The sequence below is a fragment of the Canis lupus genome, chromosome 1 (genome assembly GCF_048164855.1).
Source record: "Canis lupus baileyi chromosome 1, mCanLup2.hap1, whole genome shotgun sequence".
NCBI lineage: Eukaryota > Metazoa > Chordata > Mammalia > Carnivora > Canidae > Canis > Canis lupus.
In genome coordinates, this window is record NC_132838.1 from 63,556,547 (window position 1) to 63,569,438 (window position 12,892).

The 12,892-nt window shown below is 34.1% G+C and overlaps 1 protein-coding gene across 19 annotated transcripts in view; it reads right to left on the reverse strand.

Annotated features, from left to right (window-relative positions):
- TRDN (triadin) overlaps window positions 1-12,892 on the reverse strand; it is a 362,263-nt gene that overhangs the window by 244,863 nt on the left and 104,508 nt on the right. For all 19 annotated transcript variants that reach the window (XM_072832697.1, XM_072832631.1, XM_072832729.1 and 16 more), the window contains exons 6-8: window positions 10,284-10,337; window positions 6,955-7,014; window positions 339-509 (exon numbers count right to left, since the gene is read on the reverse strand). In XM_072832697.1, coding sequence (XP_072688798.1) covers window positions 339-509; window positions 6,955-7,014; window positions 10,284-10,337 — 285 coding nt within the window. The remainder of the gene's footprint in view (window positions 1-338; window positions 510-6,954; window positions 7,015-10,283; window positions 10,338-12,892) is intronic.

The window sequence follows — 12,892 nt, forward strand, 5'->3', positions numbered from 1 at the left end:
GAAACATAAAATTGCTTTTCTACCTCTTAATAGAAATCTCGTGCCTCAAGAATTTAACATTTATCCTCAACCTTCAAATAACTTCAGATAACTAACTCAAATCCTCTTCTAAAAGTACTTCAGAATGCGTCTTTAGATATGTGAACACATTTTAGACTCTCTATAAATGAATTTTAATTCCCAAATATTGCGTTTCCTTTCAAGTGTATTCACTTATACCAGTATTTTTATTCCCACTTGAAGTCTGATCTCGGTCTTTTTGAGTTTTTAATTTCACTGTATCTGCTTCTTGCCCAGTGTTCTCTTAGAACCTCCGGCCACCTCCTCTGAATGTTTACCTTTCTGTTCATGCTTGGCCACAGCCGCAGTCTCTTTCCCCTCCTTCTCTTTGGCCTTAGGTGGTGTTTTCTGTACTTCTTTGACTTTTGCAGCTGTTGGCTTCACTTTCTCTTGTTTTCCACCTTTCACTTCCTTTTTGATCTTCTCTTCAGTCTTGGCTTTCCTCTCTTCTGTACAGATTAAAGACAAGTTGGATTATTTTTGTTTACTTACCAGTGCAGCATTTCATCTTTCATTGGTTGCTAAGAACAATTTAAAAAGAAAGAGAAAAGAAAAACAATGGAAAGAAGAGCATCCGTGACATGCGTACTTGTGACTATTATTATCTAACTTTTATATTGTCTATAAAGTGACAGGTTAGAGTACTTAGTTGTAGCTCAGTTGCAAGTTGGACACTTTCTTAATTTGTACATGAAAACATTACCTTTTGGGTAGCTAAGAGCTTAGCATAATCACCAAGAGGCCGTTTGAAATACACAGGGGACGAATGTACAGGCGTGTTCAGTGAAAGGCAATGCCCATACAAAAGAGCCTTTTTAACAGGCTATAGTCATTTTGTTTCACAGCTGAAATATCTTAAAAATCATTCAAGAAACTGAACATAGTATTTTAAAAAATAACTATTGAGAGTATAAATGTGGAATTACTTGCACTGGTAGTGACTAATATGAATGAAACAATAAAATCCATTAAAGGATACCTCAGAAACATTCAGCCTCTAATGACTTTAAAGAGATGGAACAAGAGCAGAAATTGAGATATTAGCTGCTGCTTAAGTCAGAAATAATAATTCTAATGACTTTTAAAACCTCTATATATGTCCTAGTGAACAGAAAGGGCTATAAATTAGAAAAATATCTTAATTACAACATGTATGCATGTATATTCTACACACACATATTCTTAATTTGATATCCTGTGCATTTGGGAGGAAGGAATTAGAAATCTGAACTAATCAGTTTGTGATTCTTTCAGTTATTTTTCAAAAAGCAATATTAATATAGCACACATTCGTGGGAAATTGTTTAGGTAGATCCTAACATTGAACATTATTTATTCTATGGGACTACACATGATCACTAGACACCACAGTATGTCTACTGCAACGTGGACTCTCTCATGTCATTTGTCCATGTAATGGATAGGTCTTGTCACTCATGTTGAAAAATTTGATGAAAATACTATAATCAAGTTTCTTGACTTTAGTATAGTAAGCAATAATTTGAGACTAATGCAAGATAATATTGCGAGGTCCCATGAAGAGAAGAATGAAAATGACAATGCCTGATGCTTACAAAATCAAAATCATTTGTGGTACTGCATTTACTTGAATGGATCAAACTTCCCAAAGCACTGTTCTTCGGAAACTTTGCAGGAAGATGATGCTACTATGTTATGACGATATTATGAGGATATTCCTATGGTCAAATAAATTTGGAAACACTAAATTAAATCAGGTTTTTTTTTTTTCACTATGAAATTTCTCAAAGCTAAAGTCTATTGAGAATCTTCAAAGAGGGAGATTTTTCTATGCCCTGTTTTCCTAAGTTACTTGTTCATAAAACTCATACAAAAATCACTCAATTACTCCACAAAATTTCCAATGTCTTTGTGGCTTCTGTAACTATATTTAATTGGGGATTTTCTTGTATTTCCTTTATACCACTTTTAAATCCCCTTTGCTGGTTATTGCTCTTTTCTATATTTCTGTGCCTGAAATCATCAGCTCTCCACAAATTACTTTAAATCAATATAACTCCAGAATCTCACACCAAATATTTGTTAGTTTCTGGCTACAAAGAAAGTTCCCCTGAGATGTGAACAATACCTCCGACTCACACAATTCACCTAGGTTCACCTAATGAACCCTTCCAGAGAGCTGATCATGGCATGGGCTCAGAGTGAGTTGCAGGAGCTCTAAAGATTAGCAGGATAAAAAGGTTAGTATAGCTTTTAAAACCCTGCAAGATCTGGTTTCGTCCTATCTCTCCTCTCATAGCATTCTTTCTAAAAGTTTCTTTCTCCACTAGACTACTTTCTTTTCCTTGAATATCTCATGTATTTGCTATATGTCAAACATTGCCAGGCTTCCAATTTTATGTTTTCCACATATATAAATTCCTTTGTGGCCAGCACATATCCAACGAAGCACACTACCATTGGAATTAATCATTCCTTCACCTGAGCTTCAAATTGCCTCAACTTTTATTAAAGCATACCTGCTTTTCCCTGTTATGTGTCTTGTATTACAAATGATTGTTCCTCATCTCTCTTCCCTACCAGACAGAGCAACTTGTGGATAGAAACTATATTAATCATTTTTGTAGCATCATAATGTCTAGCACAATGCTTTTTTTCAGGGAAAACACCAAAATAAATGTTTACTGAATTAGCACTTTGAATCAAGAGAGAACACTATACGTTTCACTGTACATATAATACACATATAGAAATAAACATTGCACATATAAATGTGTTTAAAATGAACTTGACAAAACTTGAAAAAATTGCCAACTGTTTTTTTGTTTATACTTTTTGCGTGTGAAATTGTAATTTTTGTTACATTAAATGACACCTACTCACTTGTGGACAGCACTTGATTTAACCTTAGCTTCATACCATGGAATTAACAGTATATAAGATACATCTAATAAACATACTAAATACTATTCATCTTTGGAGTTAGGACATAACAAATTTCAACCCTTATTCATAAAGAAACTGTCAACTGCTTAACTTTTCTGTTTCTCAGTTTCTCTCATTAAACAAAAATTTACCACTGTAGTTATTTCTTCCTTTAACAAAGTGGTAAAGATAAGTAAAAATAATGTGAACAAAGAATTTGGACACTGAAAACTAAAAACATAGGAATTTCTAATATTAAATCCTCATATCCTGCACTCCTAGAGCTCTTTGGAATCTTCCAAGAACTTAGATTTTGGTGTGTAGCACAATTACTATTTATACTCATTTTACAGATGAGTAATCTTGGAATAAAGGTCATTTGCTTTTCATGCACCATGTGAACATAGTGCAACTAATAAGGCGGGAGTAGATGCAGTAGAACCAAAATGCCTAACCCATTTCTCCATTACACTAAATTGCATAATATTATTAATATTAAGCTCTGAGGATGATACCAAAAATGTATTGTAAGACCTATGAGGGGAGATATAAATATACACAAACCAGTGAAAATAATAGAACGTCTTCTGAAAGTGATCAATAGGTAGTAACCTCCCCTACTTCATCAAATACACAAATATCTGAAGATCATTATTTTCCAGCCAGTTCAACAGCCTGCCATAAACTTGGCTTACCCCCCTCACTTCTCTTGCCATCATCTCTTCCTCTATTTCTTCCCTGTCTTTGTTATTTTTAATGAACTATAGGAATATGCTGGTTTTCACAATGAATATGAGGTCCTACACATGTAGCAGAGAGGAAGTCCTGAGGTGGTTCAGACTTCTGGACAGGCTGTCCTTGAAACAGAGTAAGAAAGGTGCCATGTTGGGGCATCTAGATGGCTTAGTTGATTAAGTATCTGCCTTCAGCTAAAGTCGTGATCCCAGAGCCTTGAGATCAAGCCCCTGTGGGGCTCCCTGCTCAGGAGGAGTCTGCTTCTCCCTTTCCCACTCCCCCTCTTTGTGCATCGTTCAATCTCTCTCTCTCTGCAAAAAAATAAACAAAGTCTCACTTAAAAAAAAAAAAGGTGCTGTGTTCCATGGGAACACCTTTGGCAAGGTCTTTAGAAGGAGATTTCACTTTACTTCTGGTAATACCTCTCAAATATAATAGATTATTTCTAAGTTAATTTTCACATACTATCATGAATATCTTATTAATCTTATTCTGTTTCCCCCCCAAATTACCCATTATACAAAGAGCATATCCTATGTATTTCCTATATTCCTTAAATAAGGTATATATACATACATAAAATAAAAAGGGAAATTATATTTGTGTGTGTATATACACACATAATTTATACATATATAGATTATTTACATCTATCTCCCTCATAAGAATATAAGTATGTAAATTAAGTATTTGTGATTTGTGGCAGGCCAGGCTGATTCAAGATGGCCCCCCATGATCTCCCTTTCTGGTATTCATATTCATAATCCTCTCCTCTTGAATAGGCTGGGCTATGAATTTGCTGCTAACCAATAGTATGTGACTTCCAGGATTGGTCTACATAAGATTATTTCTATTTTACTAGCTGATTTTTTTTTCTTGCTAAGTTTGATGAAGCCAGCTATCCTATTTAGTGAGACTCGTGTGTCAAGGAACTGAGTGGCTTCCAACCATCAGAAAGAACCGAGGTCCTGATTCAACAGGTCTTGAAGAACTGAATCTTGCCAACAGTCATGTAAATGAACTTGGAAATTATCCTTCCCCAGTTGAACCTTCAGTTAGGCTTTGTCTAATACATTGACTACAGTCCTGTGAGACATTGTGAAGTGCATAGGACTAAGCTAAGCCATGCCCAGATTATTTTTTTTTTAAGATTTCATTTATTTATTCATGAGAGACACAAAGAGAGAGGGAGAGACACAGGCAGAGAGAGAAGCAGGCTCCTCACAGGGAGCCCGATGTGGGGCTCCATCCCCAGGCCCGGGATCATGCACTGAGACAAAGGCAGAGATGTCTGCTCAACCACTGAGCCACCCAGGCATCCCCATGCCCAGAGTTCTGATCCACAAAAGCTGACACAGTAAATGTGTATTGACTCAAGTTTCTAAATTTGTGGTAATTTTTTCACAGCAATAACTAACTAGTGCAGTATTAAATAGATATTTGTTAAAGGAATAATTGATGCTTGAAGACTTTTAATATCTTTGGAAAGAAAACTAGACTTATGCTCAGTTCACTTGGAGTTTTGTCTTAGTTTAATTATATACTAGTTATATGATCCAGGCACAATGTTTTTTCTCCCTGGAGGTCAGTTTCTTTATCTGTTAAGTTAGGTAATTAGGTGAGATGATCTCTAACATCCTTACCAGCTTGAAGATATCATATGTATATGAATTTATTTTCTTTCAAATATGTCAAAAGGAAGAGAATCAAATAGATAAAATAATATACCTTTAGCTATAAAATTCATCTTAAGACTAAATTCATGCTAGCTTGTAGGAAACAAAGTCATAGTTTATAATCCATCTATCTTAATAAAATGATACTTGGTTATCCTATGAAAATATTTAGTAAAAAACATACCTACCTCAAATACTTAACTATTGTACATCATGTAGACAAATACGTTAAATTTTGAAAGTAGACTCCAATGTTCATTTAAATGATTAGTCCCCTGAAAATACTGAAATTTAGATTTCTAAAATATACTGGTCATATAAAATCTATATTTTAAAACGGGAAAAGAAAATGTAAATTTAGGAGACAAGATTGAACTACCAGTTAGAATCCATATTTTTTTTAACATCAAAAAACTGTCAAAAAATTTAAAACTAAATTTATAATTTAGTATTTATGTAATCCTCCAAAATACATAACATTGTGTTTATATTCTAATTGATATGGGGGGGATATATTATTAAGACACTTTTGGTCTTCAATGGCTTAATATATCAATCAAGATATATGCATTATCCTTTCTTCTTGAAAAAAAAATCCTGAATTTGAAACTTCTATAATTAACTCAAAGCGTACTACTGGTCAAAAGCTATAAACCAAATATGTAGCAAATTACCACAAACTTAGCTGCTTATTACCGCAATATCCATTTAATATCTCCCAGTTTCCAAAGTTCAAAAGTTTTGGCACAATATGGCTCCATTGTTTTCTGCTTAAGGTTCACAAGGCTGAAATCAAATTGCCAACAGAGCTGCATTTTTTACTGGAGGCTCTGGGGAAGATTCACTTTATTCAACATGTTGACAAAATTCTTCTCACAGAATTGAGGGGAGCTGTCTATGTGCTCCCCTCAATTTTCAAGCCAACAATGGGGAGACAAATCCTTCCCGCACTTCAAACCTCCATTTCTCTTCTGTGACATCTCTATGCTTTAAAGGTTCATAAGATTACACTGAGCCTACCTGGATAATCCAGGATGATCTCCGTAGTTTAGATCAACCTGAACTACTTCTGCAAAGTCCTCTTTGGCATGTAATATAACATATCCATGAGGATAACAGCAAGTGGTAAAGGTCTTGGGGTTACAAATTCTTCCCATCACCTATGGAAAAGCCCTTCATCTTCCTCTCACATTTTCATAGGCTCTATTATTTTAAGCATTTAGTTTTATTATTCTTTAAAATATTACATTTTAAATTTAAGACCAAATTAATTTTTGTGTAAAGGAAATGCTTAATACTTATAATACCCAGCTATCTGACACCCAAAATGTAATATTTTCAAGTAAAAATAGTTTAGTTATAGAAATGATGAAGGGGGGTTGGCGTCTGGGTGGCTCAGTCAGTGAAGCATCTGACTCTTGTTCTCAGTTCAGGTCTTAATCTCAGGGTTATGAGTTTAAGCCCTGCACTGGGTTTCATGTTGGGTGTGAAGCGTCCTAAGAAGGAAGGAACTATTGTACAAACAAATGAATGAATGAATGAACAAAGGAAAGAAAGAAGGAATAAAGGGAAAAGTTACCTTTTGCCATTGTCTTTGTTTCTGGTTTTTCTTTTTTCTCAATTTTTTCCTTGTGAGTTGCTTAAACAGAAAATTTTATATTAGTACACACTTTCAGTAGATTTCAAGCCCAAGCTTTCTCTTTACCTCAATTTCTATAGCCACCAAAATCATGAACTATTTTGAAGATCGATGACATTAATAAGCCTGATTTAGAAGTAAAAAGATACTAATGTAATAATACCTGGATAAAGCCCAATTTAAAGATTTAGAAAGCATTTTGAAAGCTACTCTCATTCTCCTTTTTAAAGTTATTATTCTAAATAGATAAAGTTTTCAGGAAAGACAGAGAGAGCAGTTTTAGGATAACTTGTCAAAAGATGCTATTTTATCAGAGAGAAATACTCTCTTTATGATTAATTGGAATAAATATTTAAATCAGAATTAGAGCTTTGATTAAGAACAGTGTTTCTCAACCAGGACATAATTGACGTTTGGGGAATAATAATTTCTTACTATAAGGGACTGTCTTATGCATCAACAAAAATGCTTAGCATTTCTGGTCTCTGCTTATCAAATGTCCTCCACTCTAAAGACATTTTGACAATGAAAAAGTTTTTCTGAATAATCCCTAAGAAATAGTATGTTCGGGAGAGAACAACCAATAAAGTATAATGTAATCACAAATGATTAGTGATGGTGTGTAGCTTCTTAATTGAATAGTATTTGACATGATACCTGAAACATCATACCTTTTCATCATTATGTAATAAATTAATAAGTCAATATGAATTTTTTTCCTAACTTTATTAAGTAAAGGAGCATGTGCAGGTTAGTCATCTTTCAAGTGTACTAAACTGTGTGTGGTTTGGTAGTTTCCCAAACCACCATACATTTTTCAACATTTATGTATTATTTATCAGAGAATAATGGGAATGCAACAAGTGATAGGAAATTAAATGAAAAAGTAAGAGATTTAATTAAACAGTTGGGTTAAGGAAAGAGCCAAATTATTGGAGTAAAAAATTAGAGTCCCAATTATTTCCGTTTCTCCAACTATATAATAAAAACATTAACATCCATCAGCTTTATTTGTATTATAAAAGAAAAAATGTCTCTAAACATGTATTTAACAAACTATTCTTTTAAAATACAGCTGATGAATAGTTTCTCCAGAACCTTGGAGAGATAAAGCAAACCTCACAGAAAGCTTAAAGCACAATGCTCCGTTGAAGACCAAGTGACCCTGGCAGTTGCTGAGCTAGAGAAAGAGCAGGTGCCTCCCTGTCCAGTGAGCCTCTCAACCTCTCAGCCTGCCCCCACAGCCATCTCCACTACCGTTTGGGGTTATGAGTAATAGCTTGGACAACATTAGCTGAAGGAGCACTATGCCAACCTAAGAAAGGCACAATTCACACAAGGTCATGGAGCCCAGTAAAATAACTTACTTCATAAAAAGCAAACTCCTTTCATTGGTTAACAATGAATGAAAGGACACTTACAATGAACGATTTTGTTCTGCTTTCCAATTTGAAAATTCCCCTGTAACATGTATAATTTAGTAGCAACAAATTCTCAACTACTTTTTATTAAAAGATATTTAGCCACTGGGAAAGTTGAAAAAAAATCATAAGAAATATGAGATTATTTCATTCACTCAGAGTGCATCGAACCTGATGCCAATGGTTCTACATAAATTAATAGCAGAAGGGAAATAGACACCTGTTTCTAGAGCAAAAAAGGTGGCTGTATTAAAATTTGTGGCTATTATCACTAAGTAAACATTAATAAAGCAATAAGTATTTAATTTGAAATTTTAGATGTGATTATAAAATAAAGATTGAAACATGTTTCGATGATCTGATTCCTAAAATATTCTAAAATAGTCTAGCTATGGAATGTTTCACAGAAGATAGCTCAGCAGGCTATGTATATTGTGGATATAGAAATCAGCTAAAATCTAGCACAAATATCCTAGACATAGCCACTCTAAAACAAGAGTAGAAAAAAAAAAGAAATTAGAGTTTTATTTCACATCGTACATTGCAATGGATTTGTGATGAATTAAAGTTAAATGTGAAATACAAAACTAATTTTTAAAACTTGGGGCAATATTAGTAAGTATTTAATTAATCTTTGAATGAAGATTCAGAGCAAACATGTCAAAAGAAACTATCAATGTATCTAGCCAAAGATAAAAATTCAAGAATCAAAGCACAAACACATGCATATACACACATATGCGCTCACACGTGTCTATGCACAAAGACAGAAACCCTAACCTTAACCATGAAACCAGAGAAAAATATCTGAAAAAGTGACAAAAAAATATACCCAGATGACATGCACAAGTATTATTAGGCAAAATCTGTAATGAGTGTGAATAGTTACATAAGAAATATACATCACTAAAAATCATATTTAAATCCTTCAACCTACAAATAATAAGCAGTTTAAAGATAAAGTGGAAGAAAATATCTCCATTTAAATACTATGAAACTGGTGGAAAGGGAGGTGGTCGGGGGGTGGGGGTGACTAGGTGATGGGCACTGAGGGGGGCACTTGGCGGGATGAGCACTGGGTGTTATGGTATATGTTGGCAAATTGAACTCCAATAAAAAAATGATTAAAAAAATAGTAAATAAATACATACGTACTATGAAACTTTTTTTAAAAAATGAGGAAAATACCTATTTACCGATATGGAAAGATATCTAAGGCATATTATTGAATTATAAAAGCCAGAATAGAGGACACATTAAATTTTGTGTAAAAAATAAAAAAACAGCAAGAAACTATAATCTATATTATCTTATAAATACATATTGAAGCCCTGAAAGATACACATAAAACTCGAATACGGTTCATTGTGTGTATGATTGGGTAGGATGGAATGGGATCTGAAAGACTCAGACGAAGGCAGGAGCTTTTCAGTGTATCTGTATGTATGAAACAAGGAGTCTACATTGTAGTTTCTAAACTAATACATACAAATTAAAATTTGTTAAAATTCCAGTCCTAGAGGTCATCAAAGAATGAAGGTTAAAAATAATGAAGTATACTTTCTTACCTGTCAAATGGGCAAATATTCTGTGAAATAATACCCTCATTGTTGGCTAAGGCAGTCTCACAACTGCCAGGGGAAAAATAGATATATTTCTAGAAAGTAATTTGGTAACAGAATTTGAGTCTTAAGTATTTTTTTTTTGCTTCAACCTAGAAATGACTCCTTATAGATTCAATTCTAAGGAAAATATCATAATATAATTTTTAAAAATCCAATGTAGAGAAGAAGAATTCAAAGGAGGAGGGGCCAATGTGTAAGAACAAGAGTAAGACTAACTCCATACCTTTCTTTTCAGATTTTTCTTTTTCTTTTACTTTTTCTTTTTCTCTGTGTGCAACTGGAAAAAAACAGACAATACTTTTCACTTAAAGAGAATAAATAATGAGACGTTTGCATGGCAATTTTTGATGTCAAAAACTTATCTTTTGCTTTTGAAAATCTTTTTTAATTAGAATGAGGTTTTACATAGTTAGGTGTTTAAATATTAACAAAACTATATTTTTTTATTTCTAGTTTTATTTCATATCCATGCACAAACTTGTACCAAAACCAAGTCTGATTGCAAATGTAAGAATACACCTCAGCTCTTTCAAATCTTTAACTTCAACATAATGTAGTAGAAAATTTCAAAAATTTATCATGCTATGCACCAAAGGAGCCCAGCATAATGCTGGGAAAAACAGCAAAATATAAAAACAGAAATACAGAGAGATAATTTTCTGAATCCGATGCAAAGTATAATCAACATAAATTATGTGTGTTACCCTTCTACAGAAGCATTCCATACTAAAAGTTTTTGAAAATACGCTGGCATGAGACTAGAATGACACCAAATCCTTTCAAAGAAAACTAAACTTAATTTACTATAAGCCGTGATCCAATTAATTAATATAGTAGGGCTCAAATTTAAATCAAAATCTATCCCCACAATTTAGTCATAACTCTTATTAACGACATGTCCAATGGTCAGGCTAGAAACATGGGAGTCATCCAGGATTCATCTTTTAATTTCCATTTATGTTCATTTGCCAAATTCTTTCAATCCACCCTTCAATATTACCTTTACACATATTTTTTGATCCAATATTATATTCTCCTCCTGTCATTGACTTACACAAAAATATAGAAAGCACCTGCTGTGTGCTGAAGACTGTTAGGCAAGACAGACTGTATCCCCGTCACTGTGATGTCAACAAGCTGATGAATAATGGAAGTAGGACAAACAACTGCAAAGGTAGTTAATTGCAGTTGATATAACTGCCATGAAGAAAATATTTAGGGTAGCATTCAGAGACCTAGCTAGTCTGTGCACTTGGGGAGTGTCTCACATTTAAGGAGGTGAAAGATGAGAAGACATTAACCCGTTAAGGGAAGGGAAAGGTGAAAGGGAAAGAAACCACGTCAATATTTGGAGTAGAATGCCCTTATTGCTACATTATTATTGCAGATATTATTATAATAATATCCTAACTATTCCCTTGAACCTTCAGCTTGAGATTTTTTCAGAATAACCTTTCTAATCCCTATTAGAAAATCTGATTATACTATTGACCTGTTACAAATATTAGCTAGTATCTCCCTCATTGCCTACACATGGTATCTCTTACATAGTAGGTGCTATGTAAAATCCAAAACTATTTTATTGCTCTGATGGTTTGATATTTGCTTATCAACCCAATCTTATCCACACGAACGTCCCCCTGAACTTCACGTTCCAGTTATATCAAAATGATTGTAGCTCCACATGCACACCGTGTGCCCTCCTGTTTCCCTGCCTGTGCCTTCCACCTAGAATTTCTACTCCCACGCTTCCTCTTGTCAGTGTGCTCTTTCAGTACTGACTCACTTTCCTCCTCCACTGTAAAATGTTTTTTCATCTCTACTTAGTTCACACATCAATGGAACCATATGCATAATTCCATTTTAACAATTAAGTGATAGTACTGCCACTGTTCATGTATCTGACTCCCTAGAAGGTGAAATCACTCCAAAGCCTATGCCACATTATTTCTTTTTCGTATCCCTGGCTCATCTCATGGTGTTTGCCCCATAGTGGAATTTTAATAGATTTCTTTTAGAGTAAGCCAAATTCTGAAATATTCTAAGGAAAACTACTTTCACCTTCTAATACAATCCTATTTATTAACGATATGGTATAGATTTTATAAGCACTGCTTGCTTCTGGCCACTGAAAGTTTTATAGTTTATCAAAATTTCTTAAATAATTAAACCCCAGTGAGAGGCAGAAAAAGAAAAAAATTCACCTTTGAACATCTCGACATTATTTTTCCTCACATTTAATACTCCTTTTAGGTGTTTCTGAGTTATTAAGTTCAGTATAAATATCTCACAAAATAAAGAGAGGACATTATATGTAAACATGACCACAAATAGCTTATTTTGATTCTTTGGGATATCTATTAATTAAGCTAAAAACCAAAAGAGAATCTTGGCAAACACAAAGCCTCTTTTAAAAGTTCTCTAGGGGGAACCAAGTTTGTATGAGATAAGCTGTGCTTTTGGAACCTGATTGGCAAAATCCCCAGGAGAACACCTAATCTGCGTCTCTGCTTCTGTGAAGGACCAGACCTCACCCACCTCGGACAGCTGGTTGTCCATTCCACTAAAGGATTTTCTGGCTGACGTGTGCACAGGCATAAATGGAAGAATTAAAACAAAATCAAAAGAGCAAGGGGGGGCTGAATTCAGACTCAAATTAGCATATTAATGCCTTATTCCTGTTACCCTGGGGGAAAATCTGGTTCCTCACAGTCTAAGTTTTGATTTACAGACACAATCCTGTATGCTGGAATTTCATTATCCCCCTCAGAAATGGTACCATAACATTGCTCAGTGAAACAGCTGGACCCATGTGCTCTAGGGAGCTGTTCA